The sequence below is a fragment of the Gymnodraco acuticeps genome, unplaced genomic scaffold (assembly GCF_902827175.1).
Source record: "Gymnodraco acuticeps unplaced genomic scaffold, fGymAcu1.1, whole genome shotgun sequence".
NCBI classification, from domain to species: Eukaryota; Metazoa; Chordata; class Actinopteri; order Perciformes; family Bathydraconidae; genus Gymnodraco; species Gymnodraco acuticeps.
The window spans coordinates 34,116-60,601 of NW_022992190.1; the positions used below are offsets into that span (position 1 = coordinate 34,116).

At 40.1% G+C, this 26,486-nt stretch overlaps 1 protein-coding gene across 1 annotated transcript; it reads left to right on the forward strand.

Annotated features, from left to right (window-relative positions):
- The first annotated feature begins 752 nt into the window (after nucleotides 1–752).
- On the forward strand, nucleotides 753–25,973 carry LOC117539163 (cullin-1). Its single transcript, XM_034205191.1, has 22 exons — nucleotides 753–908; nucleotides 9,858–10,241; nucleotides 12,845–13,019; nucleotides 13,108–13,275; nucleotides 14,328–14,378; nucleotides 14,536–14,626; nucleotides 15,615–15,778; nucleotides 17,059–17,221; nucleotides 17,330–17,460; nucleotides 17,850–17,957; nucleotides 18,063–18,169; nucleotides 18,459–18,507; nucleotides 19,568–19,699; nucleotides 19,796–19,913; nucleotides 20,066–20,142; nucleotides 20,491–20,609; nucleotides 20,732–20,837; nucleotides 20,947–20,994; nucleotides 21,138–21,220; nucleotides 21,304–21,409; nucleotides 24,942–25,055; nucleotides 25,185–25,973. Exons 2-22 carry the CDS (start codon nucleotides 10,102–10,104, stop codon nucleotides 25,263–25,265), a joined length of 2,331 nt encoding a protein of 776 aa, XP_034061082.1. The 5' UTR covers nucleotides 753–908; nucleotides 9,858–10,101; the 3' UTR covers nucleotides 25,266–25,973.
- Nucleotides 25,974–26,486: the final 513 nt, after the last annotated feature.

Genomic DNA, 26,486 nt, shown 5'->3' on the forward strand with positions numbered 1-26,486 from the left:
AAATAAAAAAACTAGAAAAAACTGCCTTAATTGTTGATTCCTTTTTTAATAATACATTATAATAATAATACACAGCAACATTCAAAACTAGCTTTATATTTAGGTCTTCTACATTAAAAATAGAAATACTCTTACTCTATCAAACATAAAACACAAGGCATTTTCTATTTGTTAGTTTTAATATCTCAATATTTTTTTAATTGTGATACAACATATACGTTTACCATGAAGTACTTATTATATATTGTTTAATAATTATTGCACATTTTTATCTCAAAATTATTTGAAGCTGTAATGAAGCTTGAAACAAATAGAGTATTCTTTTTAAAACCACTGCTCCCATTATATACTATCATTCTACATTGTAGACATGTATACATTCACACACTTTTTTATTTGCACTTTTTTTGTGGTTTTACATTTTACTTGTATACATTTATATATCTATATATATATATTGTATTGTTGGTTATTGCTGCTTTTCATTTTTCTATTAGTATGATTATTTAGCAAATAGAGTTAATTCTGCAGAATGAGTACTTTTACTTTTGAGATTTTAAGATGATGCTAGTACTTGTGTGCTTTGACTATATATTATTTATGCAGCATTTACACACACACACAGTATTTCTACACTGTGTTTTTTCTACAGAATACTTATTCCACGGATCTGTAAAACATTTTAATTAACCCTGTTTATAACTGCACTTTTTAGTGTAACGGCCATGTTTCCGACTGTACGTGAATGCAGCATGATTCGGTGGCTGCTGAGCTGATCTTTGTGCGAACGAAGCAGAGCGGTCGCAGATAGCAACTGGCAGCAAACACATCCAGAGACGGCGGAGGAGACAGCTTTTATCCCCGAAAAAACACACCTACAACGACAATACAGTGACAGCCTTAAAATGGTAAGAAGCCTCTTCAGGGTTGTAAACGTAAGCCGGTGGCGCTATTTTTGAATGACAATCAATTTAGCCAGGAGCTAGCTGGCTAATGCTAACTGTTAGCGAACTGTTTTCCTGACTCATTATTGAGCAGCCCGTGAAGCTAGGCTGCCATTTTACACCAACAACACAGGCAGATGGTCTTTCCTGACTACTGCGGTTTGCTCGGTAAAGGCCGAATGTATCTTAACTAAAGCCCCAACACTACACATGTGTCTAAACGAATCAAAAATGTGGTTAAAATTGAGATTGTATTTTAATTTAAAGCAGCACCAGGCAACCAAGCTAACGTCACCTACAAGCTAACTGGCTAATCGAGCCTGAGAAGCTAATGATAGTTAGCAGTATTGCGTAGCAATGTTTGTCTCCATTCGCAGCTCAGCGTTGGATAATCTCAACACACATTTAGGGAAGCAGTCGGTGTAAACCTTTATTGTTTTTTAATAGATGGTTACACAGTCATAATTTAGCTAAAGCTGCTACATTTCGTGATTTAAAGCGAGCAGATCGGCCCTCTTGAGGGAAGGGTAGTGATTTTGAACATGACACTGGGCTCACACACTCCTCGACTACCTGGAAAATACCTGGTCTGTGCCACTTCTAGGCCTGGAGATGTGAGGTTAATAAGAAGGGGAGAAAAGACACGTTTTTGATAAGACGCTGCATGATCAGGACCCCACTGCTGGTAAATACATGTTGGTTTCTGGCCATCTCTTTCTCTCTCATGTATAAAGGAGATAAAACACACATTTGGCAAACCTGGTTGTTAAATCTCTGTTCACATCAGTTACTTTTTTGTTTGGGAAGTTTGTAAATACTTAACATTGTCATGGGAAGTCTACCATGAGTGAATCAAGTAATGTATGTCTTTTGTTGTTTTATAAGCCAGTTTTCAAGAATATTTTCCGTTTGACAGAGATGGAGTATTTCATACACTAGTACTGCAAGAAAGTTCATAAATAAATATCTAATATATTCACACCAACATTGGCTAATATAAATGCTTTTATGGAAGATATACGGCCACACTTTAAGGAACACCTGAAAGAGCCATGTTTATTAAAATAGTTATTTCTACGTCTGGAGATGTTAGAAAACAACCCTTGGATTTTGGTTTCTCTTCAATATTATAAGACTCTTGGGTTACTTATTGGCTATTTTCTTTATAGTTGGGAGTATTTCCCCCAATTTTAAGGACAAAGCAAACACTCAGTTACCATGTGTTTGTTAACAATGTGTTGGAGCCTTACTGTTTATCTTTGATTGTTTATGCATTTGTAGAGCTTTTAAAAACCTAAAGCTGGTCAATAATGTATTCTACACTTGTCCAGATGGTATAAGACATTTACATTTGCCATGTTCTTTTGAGTTGTATGAAGTTAAAATCAGATTTTCCAGTAGTGTTGATATAAAGATATACATTTATAGAATAGGCTTAGTACAGACAAAGTCAGACTCAGAAATGCCTAGTTAGGTTAGAGTATTAAAAGAAACATACTAATTGTATTATGTTTCAATGTGACTGTTATGAAAATGATTCTAGACCCTTGTGATATTGCCTACTCAAGCTGATGTAGCCTAATATTGATGTTGATAGAGCCACCCATTTCTAGAGTTATACTGGACATTTAAAGAAAACATTACATATTTGTCTCACTTGTCTTAACTGAAAGTGAACCTTCAGTGTGGAATTTGAAGTTATTTGAATATTTTGTATTGGGTCAAAACATGAATCTTATTGATATTGTTACATGGGAAAAATCCAGCTTGGTACGTGTTTTATATTGAGCGATGAGGCTTAATTGTACATGTGTGGACACGTCTTCTCCCCTCAGAATCCACTGTTTGAGTGGGAGGATCTGTGTGTGTTTTTACAGCCCATAGGGTGGGTGTTTGTTGGTATTTACAGTAATGAAGACATCAGTGATCATGTTGCATATATACCTTGAAAAACAGCTGCAAACTTGTCTATTCTTGCAGACATGGATATTCATAGGCTTTTGCACATCTGCTCTATCATATCTTGTGAAATATTTCCCTTTTTAAGAAGAGGCGTGAATATTCAGTCAATCTTTTATAGCATATAATAACTCAAAATACAGAATGCAATGCTAGTTGTTTTTGTTCTGGAAAGTGTAATTAATGTTGGTGCATATAAAGATTTATTATCTTGCAACTTTGAGAAGATTGGTGCATTTTCATATTTAATGTGGTGGAGAAATATACTTTACCTTGAGATGTATTCTACAAAGAGCACATGTTGCAACCATTCAGCCTTTTGCAAGAGCTCACTCGACACATATCAAGTTTAGTAGTCGGATCCTTTCTTTGATGAACATTATGTTCAGTATTTCAGTATGACTGAAAAGGTTCTGCAATAGTGTTGAAATGGCTGGAGCTCTTTCTGAGCAGGACTATTCACTTGTTTATATAGAGATCAAAACATGAGGCTTTGCTCCTGAATTGTGAGATCTTCTGCTTCTTTCTGAATTTATAGTGATGATGAAATGAAGATTCAAGGAACTTTCACTGATATTTTAAAGACCAAACCATTAGCCGATCTATAGTTGCAGCCCTAATTATGTTGACTTGGCTTGCTCCATTCTAAAAACAAAAATATGTTCAAATGAATATGATTTTTGACAAGCTGGAACTCAAGATTCACATTTCTTGAGAAATAAATCAAACTAAAAGAAACAGAATAGTTGGAAATATTTTTTCCAACATTGTTCAGTGCTAACCCTTAATTGTTTTCCTAATTTAGATACATCTTTTGAAGTATAAAGGAGAAAAATAAGTGTTGCTTCTCCTGCAGTACAATCAGTCTGCTTCTGAAGATTGAATGTCCTTTCAGCGATGATAAAGCCACTTCTTTTACCTGGCCTGACCCCCCCACCCTGTCCTCTGTGAAGTGACAGCGCTGAGGGCACTGATTGTAAAGTCAATCTAAAAAGCTGCTTATATTAAAGAAATGTCCTCTCGTGTTGCATCACCCGGCTCATGATCGGTTTGCTCACACTCTCTCACACCTGACCTTACAAGCTAAAGAAGGGCTCCTCGCTGTGATTGTTACACTTGGACGTTTTTAGTTTGGCTCACCCAGATTTAAAGAAAGGAGATTTAGCTTTGTTATTGTTTGTGTTTTTAAATGTAGGGTATGAAGTTGTTGAGTCTGCTCTCTCTCTCTCTCTCTCTCTCTCTCGCTCTCTCTCTCTCTCTCTCTCTCTCTCTCTCTCTCTCTCTCTCTCTCTCTCTCTCTTCTTCTCTCTCTCTCTCTCTCTCTCTCTCCATCGAGAGTAATTTTTACTGGTTATTTGTTTTTGGTGGTGTGTAATCAGTTGCAGTTTAATGTGCTTTCGCCTTCATACAATGTAAGATATGCAGGCATTTTGACAGTGAAAGTGGTGTCCTCAGGGTGTGTGAGTCACACTTTTTAATGAACTTAATATTTAGTTTAATATCTTGTGGGAGCAGCTTGTTGCCACTATGGAAATGCCAATAGCAGGTCCACCTTAAGTGAGCCTTAGCAATTGATGATGGCAAGTATCGTTAGTTGCAGCCTTCATTTTTCTGTATAAGTTCAAGTTGATTCATTCATATGGCTTGCTCTATCCGACCAACCGTCTTAAAGCACAAAAATGTAATATAGTATATATGACAAGAAAAAGCATTACGTCAGAGTATGTAATGTGTAGAAACAGAATAGTTTTGAATTTGCCTAAATTGTTTCAGCTCTGACTCTTAATCGTTGTAGACTGACAGAGAACATAGATGTTTTATTGCTTCTCCTGGCCAAGTGACTCTGTCATACAAACAGACCATCTAGTCTGTCAACAACACTTGTTGACAGATGCGTACAGGCCATTTGTTCCCTAAAGAGAACATGTTCCCCAACTATGACACAGGGATTCCTGTTTCACAACAAACTTTCTAGCAACTGTTGTCACTCACAAGCTGTACTCGATGGCTGATTACAGGTCAGATCCTGAAGCAGGACATGTATATAATACCTTCTGCTGTGGGAATCTGAAATCGGATCCAAGTGCTGCTGTGAAGGGCACCTTTCCTCTGTGAATACGGCGCACAGAAAAACCAGCGCTCCACCCCTGTAGCAGTACGAGGTATACGAACTCGGTATTGTCTGCCCTAGTTACCATAGCAACTGCCAGAGCGCCTCAGGTAGATGGGGTTGCCTTTTTCTGAGTTTGGTGAGGATCTGATGAAGGAGGCTGAAACAAATTGGAAGTCCGGGCCCTGCATCTGTCACCATCCAAGTCGAGATGCACCAATTGCAATTGATGATGACCGGTTTTTCCTAAATTGGATTCTGCTGATTCTGATTTCGGCTTATTACGAGTTGTCTAATGAATTGGCGTATAACAATGTAATGTCCTCGGCATTACATTGTTATATGTGCTGGAGACCGAGGCTGGGCGTGGAGAGGAGGACAGATTTAGGTGACTGATGAAGGCCCCATGATGTGCCTGGAGCTTACTGCTGTGTCACGGCTTTGCCTCGGCCTCACTGCCTCCCTTCATCATCCTGCCCATAGTGTACAGAACATGAACTGCAGAATGTGAATGAAAATATTTGACTGGGTAAACAGAAAGATGAAATAGGAACATATTTGTATTGTTGAAACAAAATGTTCCCAAAAATACTAGCCAACTACGTTTATCATGCAATTCATTTAGTGCCCAACAATATCAAACGTTAACTCCCTGCATCTTTTTCAGTTATGATACTTATTTATATACTTACTTATTTATTGTTTCAGTAACATACTTAAAGTGGGGTAGGTACGTTTGAGTAACCGACTCGAGATACACTTTTTGTTATATTCCATGGAATGCTCTTAACATCCCGATAGCAATGAATATCTGAAGTGCTTTGACAAAAAATCCATAAAGAAATGTCATCTGTGGAAGCAGTAGCGCTGTAAAAAGCACGACCAGTTATTTTAGCCGGCCCGGCTAAAATAACTGGATGGCCTACCTGCCTGTCAGCCTTCCATCTGTGCACAAACTTATCTCGTGCCCTCATTGGTCATGTGTGCGTTCGTGTGTGTTGGAGGAGGGGCTCTGTAAGGAAGTGGCAGATTTGTTCCGGCTGTGTATTTTCAAATTCTAGCGCACTCGAGCTGGTTTCTCCAAAATGACCTACCCCACCTTTAACATCTTATAGTCACGTAACATCAGTTTTCATATTGAGGTTAAATAGTGAAAATAATCTGCTATGTTCTGCTTTGAATTTGGGGAAGAACACGGGTATGATAGAAAGACCAGAAATGAAGCGGTCAAGTTCTTCCTTATTTAAAATATTTCCGTTTTGAACTGTTTGTGAGACAAACAAACAACTTGAATATGTCCCTTAAGGCAGGGGTTCCCAACCTTTATTGTGCCAAGGACCGGCAGATCCATTAAAAAGAAAGTCGCGGACCGCTTGTCAATTTTAACTGATTTTAATATTTACTCACCACCAGCAGGTAGCAACAGAGGCTAATTGTATGTAACATCCTGAACAAATACTAGAACACTATGCATCCAAAACATATTAACAACGTTTAAAAAAGAAAAAAGTGTCGTTTTTCGGAAAAACGGAAAACCAAAAAACCGACGTTATTCAAACGGGAAAACAGATAAATCAACGTTTTGGTTTTGTTTACGATTTACGGATAATCCAGAGAATGCTGGGAAAACGAGGAGAAGGTGCATTATGAAGGAGATGTCCGGTCGCCAGGGTGTGTGTGTGTGTGTGTGTGTGTGTGTCTGTGTGACTGGCATTTGTTTTCAGAAGGTATTATGATAGTGACGTTCGTTCCGGTGCACGTCCAACAGCATTTAGCACTACATCGAGATTAAGATTAAACTAATTTATTTTGGGAACACCCGCATATAGGCTACCTATGGAGTTAGCCAGATGTGTGTAAATTACTGTTCATGGTCATTTGAAAACAAATGCCGGTGTCGGACAGACACAAACACACCGAACACACAGAGCTGAGCAGAGCACATACATACACACATCATGCGCCTTGGTGACCGGACATCTCCTTCATAAAACTAATAAAAGGGGGAGTAATCGGGCAGTTTGATGTGTGTAGAGGTGTGTGTGGTTAACACGTAGCAGTCTGCAGTCACTCTTAAACTGTTCTGATGAAGGTAAACACAGCGAAGGCGGTGCGTAAAAAGGCACCGCTCTCGGCGCGCTGGTGCTGCACTTCTCAGAGGTGGAGTATACGTCCCGCTGCCTCCTGGTGCTGCAGCCATTTCATGAAGTGAAGGAGGTGTTCCTTCTATAAAACAGCTGCGGCAGCAGATACCGCGAGAGTCCCGGGCACGAATTCATAGATCAAGGCAGACTGGTTTACAGACTCTCCTGTTTTGCCAATCCGGTGCTTAAACAAATAGCTCTACACCCCTGGCCGACATGTCCTTAAAATGAAGTCTGAGTTTGAAATATATCTCAAATAATGTATGCACTGCTATTTCCCCACATAAACATAACAGTCTGCAATTAAACGGTTGTCTCCTGTGCGCTCCTCTTCCTACTTGGCGCACCAGTAACTTTCTCGTGCGCACAAGAGGCTGAGACCTTATAGGCTGAGCCGCCGAATCCCTCGGAACATCATAAAAGCCATTTTCCACGGTTTTCTGGTGAAAGATGAACCAGGCTACTGGATGAAATAACATGACTGGTATAGCTGCAAAAATTAAACATTTTTTGAAAAAAATATTATGATAAAAATATTTTTATATATTTATAATTCTGCAAATATTACGATAAACTCACAGCTATTTCGCGGCCCGGCAGTAACACCTCCGCGTACCGGTCCCCGGACCGGGGGTTGGGAACCCCTGCCTTAAGGCTTCAGGACATTTTGATAGTCCTTTGTTTCCATGTTATGGTCCATAAGAGATTGTTATTGAAAAGGCAGCCCTATTAAAATAATATTATTACATATTCTGTTAAGTGATGTAACTAATATAAATAAATATTATATATATATTCATCACAAACCCAGATTTGCTGACTCACTTAAGACCCTAACTTCAGTGTTTTGTCTTCCCACGTCCTTATAAGCAGCTGCAGATTTATAGCTGCTGTCACTGAAGCTGCTCAGACGTCATGAGTTCACTCGGTGTCCGGCGTCAACAGGGACAGGAAGTAAACAGAGCCGGTCACTCAGCTTCCTCCCTGCCACTGACAGGTTTCTGCACTTGTCACGTCCTGAGTCTCTGGCTGGCCCTAATAGCTGAGAACGTCCGGAGACGGGCAGCGCTGCATGCCTGCTCTCTCTAAATATCTAAATATAGCAGTGCTGCCTACATGCACGCAGCCCTTTCTACACATGCGCACTCCCTTTGGTCGCTGATTCTGTTAGGCACTGTTGTAGAGAAACCTATTTTTTTTAAACAACTTTTTTTATGCCTCCAGTAGCGGAACATGCCATGTCATAACTCATATCAATAGTTTTATCAGTAATCTATCTTTCTGGTTTATGTTTATTTTGCAGAGCTATCAAAACAATCAGCTTCCTCAAATGAAAGGCACCAGATGTCATTGTTATCATGCAGTTGAAATAAGGCTGAAACTAATCATCATTTCCTTTGTGGTAATACAATGATTTTAATTAGATGAATCGCAACTGTGACAAATGCTGATAGCTGGTTTTCTCTAACCAAAGTACAATACCCACTGACATTCAGTTTGGAATACAAATAAAACCTAAACTCAAATTGGTTTGTCTCCGCTTTAGTTACAACTACAATAGTCCAGAATACTGTATGCACAACTAATTTGATCAGATAGTCAAGCCAGATGTCCAGCCGGTATTTTCTATCTTTCTCCTGTTGTCACTTTCTGTGTGGCTTGAAATACGTCTTTGCCGCGAACTCTGGGGTTCATTTACCATCTCCTCTTGTCCTGGCTGTCGGGATGAAATTACAGCTTCAGGTCTGACAATTAGCCTTAATGATGCTGCCTCCTTGGACTTTCATTAGTGCCACTGTTAAACCAGCTGCTGCTACTCTTGTGATAGTGATGCAGGCATGGCCTAATATTCATTATGAGTAGGGGTAAAAGTTGATCCACAAATGCAAAAGATCTATTCTTGTACGTCAAGTTCTGAAAGAGGCTTTTGGACTAATGCTTAAACATTATTGGCTTCTCGTGTCCAATAAGGAACCTTGTAGATGAGGGTGTCTTGGCACTGGAGTGGACTGGTGGAGGAAATGAGAAGTGGACTAATCCGTTATTAGCTGAGTTACGTCAGGGTCTGGTCAGAACCGTGTGTGAAGGGATCAGCGCCAGGTGTCAGCAGATGACCTTTCAACTAACCTGTAACAGTACTGAGGGAACTGAGGATTCTTAAAAGATGGTTGCTTCTGGGATTTGAAATGAATCCTTATAGTTGCCAGCCTTCTTATCCTTTTTTATTTAGCCTCTTTACTGGCAATGAGTCAGCATTTCTTCCTGTCCCTCGCCTGGAAGTCAATGGTTTTTTGAACGGGTTTTTGGTTACAAGCCAGGAAAGAGGAAAAAGACAGACTGGAGGGATTTTAAGTTTCAAGAAATACCTCAGTAAATACCACACTGACGAGTTTAGAAATGGCGGTTGTGAACAAATGTCTGAATTAACATTAACCGCCTTCAGCTTAGCAGTGGTGACGTGAAGTCTTTCGACCGTCTGTAGAGTGCTTTTATGTGTAGATTATCAGGCTGAACAAAAAGTATCATAAAGGTGTGTTAGCAACAGATCTTATTTTCTGCAATAATCCAATAAAGAAAAGTCCCTTGGCTTTTTGTGAAGGAAACCAGGGAGATGCTACCTTCTGCTTCAGTTTACAAAAATACGTCATCACTGCACCACTCTATAACACATCATAATCTCCTTTTTGTTCTTTGCTTCAGGTCATCTGGTGAGGATTGCCCAAGCTTTTAGGTGGAGGAGTGGCAGACAGTGCCACCCAGACGTGCAGAGTGGGACTGCATCCCGCCCCACAAAACGTCATCCAGCTTCCCGAAGCGCTGCCGCCCGATGGACCGCGCACTCTGAGAGCAGAGCGAGAGCCAGGACAGACACCAAGCAAGGAGCGGAGCGGGGGGAGAGGACAGGGAGGGCATTGTTCGCTAAGGAGAGCACACGGGCTCCACGATGTCGTCGAACAGGACCCAAAACCCCCACGGACTGAAACAGATAGGCCTGGACCAGATATGGGACGACCTGCGGGCGGGCATCCAGCAGGTTTACACACGGCAAAGCATGGCCAAGTCGCGCTACATGGAACTCTACACGTATCCTGCTGTGAGGATTATAGATTTCAATGTTGGATGATGGTAAATCCATCAAGTGCTCAAAGGAAAATAAATAAATTAGGGCTTGTAATTGGAAATGATGACCATGATTCAGGGTTACAATAAGGTGATGTATTGCGATTTTGAGGGAAACTGTCACACTATAATGATCATATGCATAAAAGTACATGAAAAGAATTGCGATCCAACATCTAACAACTCGGTTATAAATGATTATGAATACTGTTGATTAAAAATCAATACACTGTTTATAGTATCCCTAAAACATAATATCCCGTTACTAAAGGTTATCGAAATGTTCTTACACACATTCAATTAATTAGCGGCATTTTCGAAGCAATATTTTAACTTTCGGATATTATTTTTTTTGACTTCAGAAAAAAGCAAGGATTTGAAAATATATATTTCAGCTGAAAACTGTTTTATACATTTTTTTGTCAAACTGATTGAGAAAAATTAACTGAACCGCATATATGTCTAATCTTTAATTACAAATAGAATAGGGAGGGATGAAACCCTCTTTAATGGTCACACATGCAGAATACACAGTGAAATGTGTTCTCTGCATTTAACCCATCCTAGTACCAGGACTCTAGTACTATTAGAGCAGTGGACAGCTATTGTACAGCGCCCGGGGCAGGAGGTGAACTGGGACCTCTCCAAGTAGCAGTCCACACTCCATATTTAGTAGGGGTGCACCGAATGGGAAATTCTTGGCCGAAACCGATACCGAAAATAGGAAACAGTTGGCCGAAAGCCGAATGCCGAAAGGCCGAAAATGATTAATATATATATATATATATATATATATATATATATATATATAATGTATACATTTTTTTTACCAATGATTATGGAAATAGACATGATTATGGCAAAACTTAACTTAAATAATAATCACTATTATGGGTCCATAAAACATTTATTCAGCACTTTTGAATGCATACAGTACATTTATATATGTCATGTATTATTGCTAAAAAACATGATATCGCAGTCTTAGTGTCGCCAACTCGTTTCTAATATGCAAAGACAACAAATGCGTCTATGATGTATTTTCGATCAGACGATATCTCTCTCCCGTCTATGTGCGAGGGGGCGGGGCAGTTTACACACACGCAGCTGCTACATGCAGCGGAGCACACTGCGGAGATGGCGGAGAGAACGCGCTCCGAGGTGTGGTTAAACTTTACCCGTCTCGATGTGGAGAATACTTGTTACCATAAGTGCAATAAGAGTTTAGCATGTAAGCACGAGCAATTTGTCTAAACATTTAGCAAAAGTGCACCGCATGCAGACGGAGGAATGGTCGCCGCGTCTTTATTACGTCATCACAACAACACGTTAGGTTACCAACGTAAGCCTGTTCTGACATTCGGTGATATTTTTTCGGCTGAAAGGGCCTTTTTAACCATTTTCGGCCGATAATTTTCGGTGGCCGAATATTCGGTGCATCCCTAATATTTAGGTCTGGTCGGGGACTTGAACCGGCGACCCTACGACTCACAGTCCAAGCCCCTACTGACTGAGCCACTGAATCATACATATCCTTAGTGATGACCATACTTACTCACTCGTTTATTTCCCTCGTAGTTTGAGCGTCCAACAGTGACACAAACATTCACCAGTTTTGTTCAGTATCCACCCTGGCTGTGTGGCAAAGTGTATTTCATGGCAATGGCTTTCTCCCTTCTTCCTTCTAAAACTAAAACCTGCCCTAGTAATGAGTTTCTAAAAAAGAACCCCTCAGTCCTGAAAACAAGAAACAATACTTTGATTCATAATATCTACTTAATAACTGTTCACAAATTGTTGGTCAAAGGAAGTATTTATTCTAAATGTATTTGTTGGTATTTTCGAAAGGTGTGCACACTGTTCAAGTATTTCTGTAACGTACACAAAGAGAAGACACATTTTGTTGTATGACAAACTGCTCTTCTTGTTACGCACAGTTCCAGAACAGCAGGATGGGATCATTTCCCTGAAGTATGAAATGCACACATCTATCAAATAAATATAGATAAGTGTAATAATCTGTAATCGCTCCTATCAAGCAGAAGTAATGGGAATGATTTAAACTTTATACGAACTACAATCTTCGAATGACATATTTAACTTTTCAAAGCTTTTTGGCCCATGTCTACATCACTGGTTAGCAATGACCGCAACCTTTGTTATAATATTAGAGTGAAGCAATCGTCTTTTATGAGGTAGAGAATGCATACACATTTTTTCCAGCTACCCTTTCTTTTACGTAAAGAAATAACTTGACATGCTGATTTGTTTGATTTGCTTCAGCTTCAAAATGCGTTTGTACAGCAGGTTATTTACCTTCCACTAGTTCTTCGCTTTTTCAGTCGAATGAAAACGTTTCAACTCAACAGAAACAAAATAAAACAACTATTTCAGTTAGTCTTTTCATTTCCACTCCAACAATCACTAACTGTGGTTTAATCAAAACAAACTTTTAAATCATAGATTTATTTGCGAAAATGTGGCCCCTCGCTTTTTCCTGACCTGTGTGTCTCCTGGTCTATGATGTGTATATTGTTTCTGTGTTTATTCCTTAACCCCTCCCTCAGACATGTATATAACTATTGTACCAGCGTGCACCAGTCCAGCCAGGGCCGGGGCTCCGTGCCTCCAGCCAAGCCCCCTAAAAAGTCCACCACCCCGGGCGGGGCTCAGTTTGTAGGCCTGGAGCTCTACAAGCGGCTCAAAGAGTTCCTGAAGAACTATCTGACCAGCCTGCTCAAGGTCAGTCCTCTCCACTGGGATTAAAACACATCCTGTATATGTTTCACCCTCTGCATTTCACTCATTCCCCTGTTTTATTCTGCTGCAGGATGGCGAGGATCTAATGGACGAGTGTGTGTTGAAGTTTTACACCCAGCAGTGGGAGGATTACCGTTTCTCCAGTAAAGTCCTCAACGGGATCTGCGCCTACCTCAACCGTCACTGGGTCAGACGAGAGTGTGACGAGGGACGCAAGGGCATCTACGAGATCTACTCGGTGCGTCTTAATATTTCTCTGTCAGTGTTCAGCCGATGCATGTACATTTATTAAAGTAGGACACTTATGATATTTTTACTAGAGCATTCTATTTAATGTTTACTTTGCTGCCATTTGAAAGCAAACGTTTTTTTGTATGGATCACTAATTATATTCCATTGATATCATTTTAATGAATGAAGAACTCTTACTTCTTACGGAAAATCCCTACTACTACTTCAGCCTCTGTTCAGAGTAGAAGTTTAGTAAATACTCTTGGTGTGTTTTGATCCAAGCAGGTATTTCCAGCTTCTAATCTAAATTATTTAACATGCTTTTGGAAATAATAGTTTTTTATGTTTTTACAAAGCATGAACGATAGTGAAAACCACCCAAAATTGCTGTGCGTAAACTTTTTTTGGAGTATTTTTCCTGTGCAGTAACCCTTAAACCTTTCCGGTTTCCCTTCCTTGAGGACAGATGAGTAAATATTTCTGACTTGTCTATAAATGTCAAGTCATTCCTTAAGTACAGGGCTCGTAAAATACTTTATACCTTCAAGGTAAGAATTAGGTCCCAGAATTAGGGCTGCTCAATTAATCGCTATTACGATTTTGGCTTGCAAAGATTATGAAAACATTTGTTTTCAATAAATGGATGTTTTCAAAGCAAATGGATCATCTTTTTGAATAATCGTGATATCAATTATTGACCCAAATAATTGAGATTATGATTTTTGCCATAATCGAGAAACCCTAATTTGAATGTACTCTTAGGGTTTATGGGAGCATAAACTATGAAGGAGTTTATTTCTGGGTCTGATTACTGTGGATTAGTTTATGAATCTCTTGCCAATTATTCTGGACTATGTAAACATACCAAAAAGTTACTGTTTTCTGACGGGAATGGAAGATTAAAATAAGAGTCTTGTGAATGCCTCTAGGCGCTGAGGAAAGATTTCGGCAAGATTTGAACTACAAAAGGTGGTTGGACTGTAACAAACATTCAGCCTAAGTTCTTGATTTTGTTTATTTACTCTTTCTCTCTTTTCCTACACTGCTGTTCCCTCTCAGCTGGCACTTGTGACCTGGAGAGAATGTTTATTCCGACCTCTCAACAAACAGGTGTGTTATTTTTCTTTTTGTGGGCGCGGGGTGAGAAATAACACTGCAAAGAAATGCAAACAGTTAACAATATTAAGTTTTGTCTGCCTTAATTTACCTGTAAAACTCTTAATTTCATTATTTTTGCCGCAAATAATAACCATGAGTCTGTTTACAGGTAACAAACGCTGTGCTGAAGCTGATTGAGCGGGAGCGGAATGGCGAGACCATTAACACCCGGCTGATCAGCGGGGTGGTTCAATCCTACGGTAGGTCAACAACACAGAGAACAACTCGAAGAGAAACAAACAGCTGTTCTTTGCAGGCTTTAGACAACAACGGCAGCCAAATACTCTTGAGGTCCATTAGTACACTCCTCTCTGGAAATATTACAAATATTTTCTTGGTATTGGCCCTTCAAGAGATAGAGATTTATTACTAAGTTGTACTAAAGATATGATTAACGTCAAAGTCAAGCCTTACTTAACCACACTAAACCTTCACCAAAACAAATTATATTTACTCTAAACATACATAGTTTGTATGAAGTGTACAATATTTGTTGTCTCATGTCGCTGAATTTAATCAAAGTTAATATGAACAGCTGGTCAAACAAACTAAAAGTTAAAAATACATAGATTTAAGTGGGTATAAAGGATCATCTGTAAACTTTATGATAGCCAAATGTGATGATATTGGCTTCTAATGTCTGGAAACATTTGATTCAGTAACCTTTTTAGGGCTTGAATGTTAATAAGATGACTGTTAAAACTTAAATGCTAAAATCTTAAATGATTTGTATATAATGCAGTATTATCTTTTAATTCTGCTTTCTCTAGTTGTGCTCATGAATATATCTCCGTTGACAGTCATCAGTCAGTGGAGGACATTGGTATGAGTTTGATGTTAAGCCAACACTGTCTTAATGGGTCTAAAAAAACAACCTAAAAATACTTGACTTCATGTAGAATATGTGCAGGAATTAAGAAGTTATTCCAAGTAAAAATACCATGTATAGAAATTGAATAAGTTTGTTTGGCAAGCTAGTAGATCAGTCGAGGTGCAAGTATTTCGAAATGCAATAGTCTTTTATCAATAAAAACATTAAATTCTCCCTCTTGACAAATCTTAAAGTGACCATGACATTATGAGACACTGCCATTTTTTAAATTGAAAACTATTGCAGGTGTTATCTTGTGGTTCTCCTCACATTAACCCCTGCTCCTCCCCTGTGTCTCCCCCCTCCTCCCCCTGCAGTTGAGCTGGGTCTGAACGAGGAGGACGCCTTCGCCAAAGGCCCCACGCTGTCCGTGTACAAGGAGTACTTTGAGTGTCAGTTCCTCACGGACACAGAGCGTTTCTACACCCGCGAGAGCACCGAGTTCCTGCAGCAGAACCCCGTCACAGAGTACATGAAGAAGGTACACCACCTTTCACTTCCGATACACACTATTGTTATAAATATTTACACGTATTTAGCCTTTCACAGATAGAGTTGCATGTTTTGTTGCTTTTAAATCTTTGTGTAATCTGCATTTTAAACTGCTTATTTTATGGATTTTAAACTTTCTAACTAATAGAGAGCAGAAGGTCTCAATGGACGCCTCTCTGACTCGGTCATCACTTCCACAGGCTCGCCTCAAGGATGCGTTCTTTCGCCCCTACTTTTTACAATGTACACTGATAAATGCAGGAGCATGCAAGACAACAGCTACCTGGTTAAATTCTCTGCTGATACCGCCCTCTTGTCCCTCCTTAGCGGCTCAGAATCAGGCCACGGGGGTGCTCTTACTGATTTGATTTCCTGGTGTGATGACAGTTTATTGGATTTAAATGTCTCTAAAACCCAGGAACTGATAATTGATTTTAGACGTCACAAGGATGTTCCTAAGGAGTGAATCATACACAATGACAAGGTTGAAATTGTCACATCATACAAATACTTGGGCACCATTTTCGATGACCACCTCAAATTTGATGTGAATACTGAGTGTATTGTGAAGCGGGTCAACAGAGAATGCACTTTCTTCACAAACTGAACTCTTTCTCTGTCAGGCCTTTCATTCTTTGTCGTTTTTACCAAGCATTCATTGAGAGCCTTATTTGTTTTTCTTTTATCTGCTGGTTCCATAGCCTTACACTGAAAGACAGGAACAGCCTGAACAGCATTGTTAAAACCTGCTCTAAGATCATCGGCGTGAAACAGAGAGACTTAAACTCCTTCTGTAACCAACAGATTCTGCGGAAAGCAGAGAGCATTCTGAACTCTCCAGGTCATGAATTTCGTCTGTTGCCATCAGGGCGTAGATATGCTCTACCTGCTCTAAAGACTAATCGCTTAATCATTCATCCCTTCTGCACTCAAACTTTTAAATTCTTGAAAGGCTTTTAACTTGATTATTTATTTATTTATTTATTTATTAATTAATTAATTATTGTGATGCTATGAACTATTTATCGTGTAAATTGGAATGATCCACATCCAGGCTCCCGGGTGTATGTGTGTTTTCTTCCTGTATACTCCTGCCTGTATACATGACATAAGCTGCTCATAACCAATTGCCCCTTGCGGGATTAATAAATTGTTGATTGATTAATTTAAAATCTATAGTTTTTCAAGATCCACAAGCTTTGTTGTCCAATGTGTAGTTCAACATTATTAGCTTGTGGTACTTAAGAGTGTTTGTGTGTGTGTGCTCAGGCGGAGGCTCGTCTGCTGGAGGAGCAGCGGCGTGTGCAGGTGTATCTCCACGAGTCCACACAAGACGAGCTGGCCCGGAAGTGTGAGCAGGTCCTGATCGAGAAGCACCTGGAGATCTTCCACACCGAGTTCCAGAACCTGCTGGATGCCGACAAGAATGAAGGTAAACCTGCAATCTGAATTTCAATGAGTGTACATATCTAATTCTGAAATAAGAAAGAAGTTTGTATTTAAAAGGTGTTTTAAAAAAAAATCTAATTTCTCCTCTCAGACCTGGGCCGGATGTATAACCTGGTGTCCCGCATCACAGATGGCCTCGGAGAACTGAAGAAACTTCTGGAGACTCACATCCACAACCAGGGCCTGGCTGCCATCGAGAAGTGTGGAGAGGCCGCGCTCAACGTACGTAATATAATAGAGAACAGAGAAGAGCAGGACAACTCCAAATTTGAGAGGCTGAAAACGTCAATTTCGCATGAATACTGATTAAGCTGTTATTAAAATGATTGCCTGATTATTTTCCAGAATAAGCTTTAAAGCTGGGGCAGTTACATAATGTTACAAATTAGGAAATGTACTTTAAAAAGTGCTTTTAGAGCCTTTTTAAAAGCACTTTAATGAGGCACCAAGAATATAAATGAGCTTAGTGTTTTTCTGTCTTTACCACACGGAACGGGGCCCGTTCTCACGAGAGGAACAATCAAACAATTATTAATCGTGTGAGGGTGTAAAAAGGATGGCAAGTTTGCAAAAAAGCTGCAATGGAACTAAATATGTGTGTTTTCCTCCAGGACCCCAAAGTGTACGTGCAGACCACGCTGGACGTCCATAAGAAATACAACGCCTTGGTCATGTCTGCCTTTAACAACGACGCCGGCTTTGTGGCAGCGCTCGATAAGGTAGAGAAACTAAACATCTGCCCTTATCTGAGTTCTTCAGTATTGCTTTCTCATCATTTTCAGGTGTCATTCTAAATTGTAATTTCATTGCAATTGTTTTCACAGGCGTGTGGTCGCTTCATCAACAACAACGCCGTCACCAGGATGGCTCAGTCCTCCAGCAAGTCTCCAGAGCTGCTGGCCAGATACTGCGACTCTCTACTGAAGAAGAGGTGTGCGATCAGTCCTGTGTGCATCTGAATGGGATCCGACCAAGCAATCTTGATCAGCTGATATTTTTAGAAAAAGAAAAGAAGCAAACCCTGAGTCTAGTTGTTTTTAAAACCTGTGTTTTTTCAGGTTTTTGTAGTGTCACCGCTGATTGTTTATTAAGGATGTTGAGCAATGCAAATCAAGAGAAGAGAAAGTTAAAACAATCCAAGATAGAATAAGACTAGAAATACATGTGTGTTTTCTCTTTATACACCTATAAACTATAACCTGTTTCTGTTTTTACTCCAGCTCTAAAAATCCAGAGGAAGCAGAACTGGAGGACACACTCAACCAAGTGGTGAGAAACTGTGATCTGTGTGTGTGTTTGCACAAATATACTCATAATACTGTGTGTCTCTGGTCATGTTGTAGCAGCAGCTGTACTGGAAAAGTACCACTGAACCACTGACCTAAGGCGCTTTCACACCGGAGTACTTTTCCCCGTACTTTTCCCTTTTAGGTCCGATAGTTCCTGGGATTTTGCGTTCACACCAAAAAGAGAACTTAGTTCATGAGAACTTTTCCCCCCTTTTCAGTCCCTGCTAGAGAGCAGGTACTTTCCTGGGGAGAAACAAGTTCCAATTTCTGATTGGCTGGGCGAATTGCAAACCACGCCCCGTAAAACTCTGAAAAGTTTTGTGAAGCCGCCATTGTATTTGCTGGCATTAGCATTATTAGCATTAGCATTATCCCCGGGCACCAACGGAAAGAGAATAACTTAAGCAACACAAAAAAAAAAACATGGGAGCGGTGGAGATGAGGAGGTTCTGGCGATTTACTCGGAAGGCTTCAGTAGAAGCTGTTGGGACTCCCAGCAGCTTCTACTGAAGCCAGTCCCCACCTCCGGGGACTTCCGGCCAGGGACTTCTGGTGGCAGTATACGCCGTGAAGTGGTTTGCGGCCTGCCAGTAAACCCAAAGCAGAAGAAGAAGAAGTGACGTCAGCGGCTTCATTTGCGTAATCTTCCCTCAGGGACTTATTCCGGTGTGAACGCGATCTGCTCTTTTTTTCCATGGGGGAACAAAGTACGGCAAAGTACTTGGTGTGAAAGCGGCTCTAGTTACTCTCGTGGTAACTGTTGTAAAGAACGTTTTTTCTTTCTTAAGTTGTAGACACTGCAGTGAAAATATTTTTAGACTATAGTATCTGAATTTTGTCTCCATTGTTTATCATTATCAAATGCATATCTTTTATTTTTAAAGTCATACAATTACATTTTTTCTGAAACACAATACATCATTTCATACTGTTTTAGTGCCCTTGTGAAATGCTTTTTTTTGCAGTTTGAATTATGTGCAGCTGTCCAGGTTATCCATTTCTTAAACCTTTTTGTATGTTTTTGTCTTTCCTCTTTTCAGATGGTTGTGTTCAAGTACATCGAGGACAAAGATGTTTTCCAGAAGTTTTACGCTAAGATGCTGGCCAAACGTCTGGTCCACCAGAACAGCGCCAGCGACGACGCCGAGGCTAGCATGATCTCCAAACTCAAGGTGTGTGTGTGTACACAAAAACATCCACAGCAACCCTAAACCTCAGTTTCCCGAACACCTCACGCTGAATGTTTTTTCTTCTTTGTTCTCGTGCAGCAAGCATGCGGCTTCGAGTACACGTCCAAACTGCAGCGCATGTTCCAGGATATTGGAGTCAGTAAAGACCTGAACGAACAATTCAAGAAACACCTGACCAACTCTGAGCCTCTTGACTGTGAGTACACACAAAAAAACACTAGTATCTGACACCAATCATTACATTTATACATATTTCTAAATTCTGATTTGAGCTTATACAGAGCTACTAAATGCAATGCCCATAAAACCTTTCTGAGTAGAAACTGAGTTTGTGTGTATATCTTGCAGTGGACTTCAGTATCCAGGTCCTCAGCTCTGGGTCTTGGCCTTTCCAGCAGTCCTGCACCTTCGCTCTGCCTTCCGAGGTAAAATCTGTTCAACTCAGAAAAAAACATTCACTATGCAGAAGAAGGTTTAATGAGGAAAACTAAATCCACAGCATGATTTACCTTTATTCTGTTCCTACTGTGTGATAAAAACCTGTTTTTTTGCTATTACTTGATTTAGACCAGTGTGAAATGTGTTGACCTGCTGCACTAGTCACTAACGATTGTTGATAACAGCCTTCTTAGGCTGTGAGAAATCTAAGTCAGTTATAATATTTTAGCATTTAAAGTTCAGTCAGTGTTGTCTTTTGCAGTTAGGTTGGGTCCCTCCTTTGGCCGTAGACCTCCCTGTCTAACTCCACTTTTTTTCTCTCGCTCTCCGTTTAGCTGGAGCGAAGCTATCAGCGCTTCACTGCATTTTACGCCAGCAGACACAGCGGCAGGAAGCTCACCTGGCTCTACCACCTGTCCAAAGGAGAGCTGGTCACTAACTGCTTCAAGAACAGGTACGTGTTGCTGCTCAGCTTTAGGATATTTACATGTTGTTCCTTCTTATTCAACATGTTGAGCAGCTGTGAGGAGCCTGCACTTTGATTCTGTTTCATACTGAACCTGTTGTTGTTTGCAGGTACACGCTGCAGGCCTCCACCTTCCAGATGGCCATCCTGCTGCAGTACAACACAGAGGACAGCTACACCGTGCAGCAGCTGACCGACAGCACGCAGATCAAAACTGTGAGTTTGATCACATTTTCACAAACGTATCCTTATACAACATGTATATAGATATTTTGAATAAGCAGAAGTATTCCTCTACTAACCGACTTTTCTTATTTTATTTCAGGACATTCTGGTTCAAGTTCTGCAGATTTTGTTAAAATCCAAGCTGCTTGTGAGTAAATAAACAGCTGATCCTGATTTTGATATTTTGTTTCTTTGTGTTTGTTGTAAGATGTGTAGGGTTGCATCGGGAGGTGTGATTAAAATACGTTTGTGTTCAGATCTGTGATGTGTGTGTGTGTGTGTGTCCTACAGGTGATGGAGGACGAGAACGCCAACGTGGACGAGGTTGAGTTCAAACCCGAGACCGTCATCAAACTCTTCCTGGGATACAAGAAGTGAGCAGAGACACACCAATCATATCTCCCCGCTGCTGAAGACATGTTAAATATATTTAATTTAATTTGCTCTCGCTCCACAGTAAAAAGCTGAGGGTCAACATCAACGTACCGATGAAGACGGAGCAGAAACAGGAGCAGGAGACGACCCACAAGAACATTGAAGAGGACCGGAAGCTCCTCATCCAGGTGACTGTTCACACATCTTATATTCACTTCACAGCCTTAGAAGAGAAAAACACTGAGACAAACATGAGAAATGTCTCAATCTGGTGGAAGATAGTACAGGGTTCCCGCGGGGTCTTTACAAGTCTTAAAAAGTCATCTGAATTTAAGGCCTTAAAAAGTCTTAATTATGATCAAAAAAATAAGAAAGGTCTTAAATATGATTTAGAAGGTCTTAAAAATTATCGGATTTGAAAGGTACTTCTGTGTTGCGATCGCGTCTAAATGTGTTTTGGGGGAAATGTCCGGGCTGCAAAGTAACCAGTACGGTAATAGCCTTTCAGTTAGTGTTAATTTCGTCAGCTATTTTTTTATTTAGTTTTAGTCTTAGTCCTGTGTTAAATTTTCTTTTTAGTTTTAGTCATATTTAGTCACCTTCATCCTGTTTTTATTTAGTCAAATTTTAGTCGACTAAAAGTCTGAGCATTTTAGTCTTGTTTTAGTCAAAGAAAACTAATTATTTTAGTCTACTTTTTGTCAATGAAAACTGAGTCTTTTTTAGTCATCAGATTATATAGAACATTTCAGTCAAACTAGTCTAGCCAAAACCAATAATTTGTCATTTTAGTATATATAAATAAATAAGATTATATCTTGTCCTTATTTGATGAAAAACACAGGTTGAATGATTAAGAATGCAGCTTTGCAGAGAGTATCTGGTCAGGTTTGTGGTGTTTTTACCTGTGTTATGGCCACATTGCTTCCCTTCTGATAAAACAATGCATTCGCTTTTTTTCTCCGCCTCATTGTAGCGAAAATGGGCACAAATATCACATCGTTTCTTTCTCCCAAGCAGTGGTGGGCCTGGTGGCTTTAGACTTTTTCGTTGTCAGTCATTTTGACGGACAGGATCGTAACATTTCCGTCATAATCCATTACTATTCGTCGAGTGCACAATTTATCAATCACTCTCGCTGACGGGGGGGTATTCGGTTAACGCGAGTGCGACCACTGCTCCCAAGCCCTGTTGTTGCCATTTTATTTTCTGTTAAATAAGGTTAGTTAGACCATGAGTTAGACGCGAGTCTTCCTGACAGTTCACAGTGTGCCGCTGCCCGGTGTAATTCAAATGTACCGCCGCGCGCAGCACAGACACACAGCTGCTGCCCTGCCGCAGCACCGGAAATGGAACTGCTGGGAGAAAAACTGACTATCAGAGATGTAACGTTATCTTTGATAATATTTCGTCTCCTCATTTTTCGTCAACGAAAGTAAAGAGAGATTTTGGCATAGTTTTTATTTAGTAAACTACATTTTCGTCTCGTCACTTTTCGTCAACGATATTGCATGATGATTTCGTTACAGTTATTGTTTACTGCCGTCTCGTCATCGTCTCGTTTTCGTCATGGAAAAAAAGGTCGTTGACGAACATATTTCGTCATTTGTCAACGAAATTAACACTACTTTCAGTTCCCCCCAACAATTTGTATTAAAATAAATCAACTAGTAACCTAGCAACCAAGCTTCAGCTAGCGGCAGTCAGAAATTAGGTATCTTCGAATCTACTTACAAATAAATATGGGGAAGTGTAAGTTCAACTGTATTTGGTTGGAAAACATCGAATTTAGTGCTTGGTTGAAACCAGTGGAGGGGAACGTGTTGGAAGCCCGCTGCACCTTTTGCAAACAAAATGTGCGTTTGTTTTGCTAATGCAGCGTTAGCTAGTGCAGCGTTAGCTAGTGCAGCGTTAGCTAGTGCAGCGTTAGCTAGTGCAGCAGCTCCCGCAACAACACCGGGGGACCTCCAGAGTTCCCGTTAGAATATTTTTTCGCCGGTCAACATGTCCGTTAAAGTTTAAATCTTCCGGACAACATTTGAAAAGTGCCGGTCAAAGTCTTCTTTGTTATTTATTGAGCTTTAAAACAAATTGATATGATTCGATATTAAACAAACTAATTATAGTAGATTAACTATTCAAAATTGTACAGTAATTTACAATAACACGGGAATAATAAACGGGGCGCTCTCTCCCTCTCCTGACAGCCCGTCAGTATCATGCAGCTCGCGGATCAGTAATGAGTGACCCGACAGTAAAAATAAACATATCTATAACTAGTTTAGGTAGTTTGAGAGGTAATTAAAATAGCTACGTGTGATATTCTAACCTGAAGTGTGTGTGTGTGTGTGTTGCCCCGCTCACCGCTGCATGTGATTATGCAGAGCTGCATGTCGACTCCTCAGCAGCAGCTGATCTCTCTCTCCCGTCAGACTTTACTCGCGTTTATGTCCATATCGATCAGATCTAGCTAGTTCTAGCTAATGATAGGACTACCTGCTTATTAAAAGACACCTCAACAATAAGCGTCGCTATGCAACCGGGTGAGGCCGCAAAGTATAGCGCAGCATTATGCATAACATGCCCACCGGAACCCCGACGAAGTTTTTATATTGGAAGTGGAAAAACACTTGATTTTATATGACACAACGCCAGCGTTCTCCTTCGGTTTACAGGCACTGTGTCTAAATTATATAGAATAATTATGATGATGAATGCATTGTTTTTACCACTAAAATACAGCAACCCATCTTTGATTCATGTTGTTTTTAACTGGACTATTACAATTATTATTAATTATGTCTGTAGTCTACAACACAACCAAATAGGAAATAACAACAATAAACACGATTTAAACAGACACAAAAATAAACCATTTAACTACGTAGCCTACTTACTTTCTTGTAGAAGTACAAATGTCCAGGAAATATGCCCAAATCAACAAGAACTGCGAGCCGGCATGCACGATGCTCCGCTTCCGTAATGCTTCTGAAACGCTCGTGAAACGCGCCCGGTAGGGTATGACGCCGGAGGAGGCAGGACCAAAACCGCGGCACAGCCGTAACACGCCGCAGACGGACCTGGTGGAAACTAGGGGTTACATGCATTTCCTAGAGACTTATCCTAACCTTAACCATAACCAACACATGCCTAACCCTAACCAAGTATTCACCCTAAAATTAATGATTCCCCTTATGGGGACCTCCAATTTGTCCCCATAAGGGAGGCGAGTCCCCACACGTGACTGTGTAAACAGATTTAGGTCCCCACAAGTATAATGCTAGGACACACACACAGACATACTAACACAGTTCTATGTACTATTATGTTCAGTCATCGTTCTTATGTTGAACATGAATACATTTACTTTGTAAGTAATTATGGGACGTATTTCTTCTTTCATAGCAATTTTCCTTCGTACTTTCTTGCCGTGAAATATGTCTTAAATTCTATTCAAAGTTGTCTTAAAAAGGTCTTTAAAAAGACTTAAATTTGAGTTGGTGAAACCTGCAGGAACCCTGTAGTAAAAGAAGTACAAATGTAAAGCCAGGGCTCTAGATGTAAAGCCTCATATAACCAAAAGCAGGATTCAACGTGCTTTGTGCATAGTGTTTTAAATGCATTTTTATTTCTCCTGAGAGATATAATTGTAACATTTATTAAAGAAGAACAACAGAGCAATCCTGATTTTTCTTTGCAATAACGAATGTGTGTTTTCAGGCGGCCATAGTGCGGATCATGAAGATGAGGAAGGTCCTGAAGCACCAGCAGCTTCTGGCTGAAGTCCTGAATCAGCTGTCGTCTCGATTCAAACCCAGAGTCCCAGTCATCAAGGTAACACATGAATAGGAATGTTATATAGTTCTCGGGTTTTAATGTTCTCATCACACTGTTGTTTCACTCTTGGACACATGCACTGCAGCTTTTTGTTTGTGTTGATTTCATTTTATTGTGTTTTGTCAGAAATGCATCGACATCCTGATCGAAAAGGAGTACCTGGAGAGAGTGGACGGAGAGAAGGACACATACAGCTACCTGGCCTGAACGCCCCTTCCCCGCCGGCTCTCCTCAGTTTTATTTGTTATCTTCTTCATTTCTTTTTTTTAATTTTATGTCTGAGTAATAAAGTGAGGATCCCTCTGACCGGCGGCCATGTTGTAAGTGTGTCGCCGACAACAAACATCCAACCCGAGGGGGGAGGAGGGTGAGGACTTTTTCCTGAACCCCTCCTGTTGAGGGCGGGAAACCCCGTCTACACTCTCGCCTGTCCCGTCCCATGCATAGGACTCAAACACACACACTTCCTTCTTGTCATATTGTAAATAACAACACAGACTCTAAGAGGAAAAAACAAAAAAAACCCTGCTCCCTTCTTTACATAGCGCAAACATAATGAATTAGCCAATCAGAGGAGAGCCGCATCCAAAGGTTTCTGCATGCTACTGCCTACCTGCACCACAGTGACCACGAAAAAGATTAAAAAGTAAAAATAAAAGTCGAGTCACTGGGCAGTTTCCCGTACGACGACGCTGACGCCGGTCCTGTAATTTAAAGTGTGCGACTGAACCGGAGGAGGAGTGGTGAGTGTCGGCCGCCATGACGCTTCTTCACCTGCTGAAGGTGTTTTTGGTTTGAGGTCGGTCGGGTTCATGCAGGAGGCCTGTTTCATTACTGACGGTGGACATTTGTATAGTGTGGTTCATTTTCTAAATGTGTGATAAATAAAAATAAGGAAAGATTTCTCTAAATGTTCTCCTGAGACTCTGTTTACACCTCACTCGCCTGTTTGAATGGATTTCTGTTTTCTTCACTGGGTTTTCATTGGTCTACTTCATGTTATGTAATATAAAAACATTAAAGAAACATAATATGAAGCTATATTAATACCACTGGTGGAATGTAACAAGATAAAATGTTGATGTACTTTTTGTAGAATAATGCTACTTTTAATTTGTCAATCTTCTGGAAAATCGTAAATGTTGAATCAAGGGTTCTAGATGTAAAGCCTGATTATAAAAGAACACATTATAATATCCTCTTGTGATGTCAAAGAATGTAGTTTCTGTGTAGAAATATTTGAGTGTTTATTTTGGGTACACACTTTATTATAGAACTGATATAGGAGCTGAAGTTGATCTTCAGGATTGCAACTCTACTCAATCAGATTTCAAAGGGAAATATTGCACTTTTATTCTACATTTATTTGTCCTTAATTTTTTACACAAAACATTGTTCTTCCAATTGCCATGCATGGAGACACAGAGT

Excerpts from the sequence above, each read along its gene's own strand:
- LOC117539163 (XM_034205191.1), top strand. The coding sequence starts at position 10,102 with ATGTCGTCGAACAGGACCCAAAACCCCCACGGACTGAAACAGATAGGC. Across the intron at positions 14,627-15,614 it reads CGGGGTGGTTCAATCCTACG|TTGAGCTGGGTCTGAACGAG; the intron begins GTAGGTCAACAA and ends CTCCCCCTGCAG. Across the intron at positions 17,461-17,849 it reads GTGGAGAGGCCGCGCTCAAC|GACCCCAAAGTGTACGTGCA; the intron begins GTACGTAATATA and ends GTTTTCCTCCAG.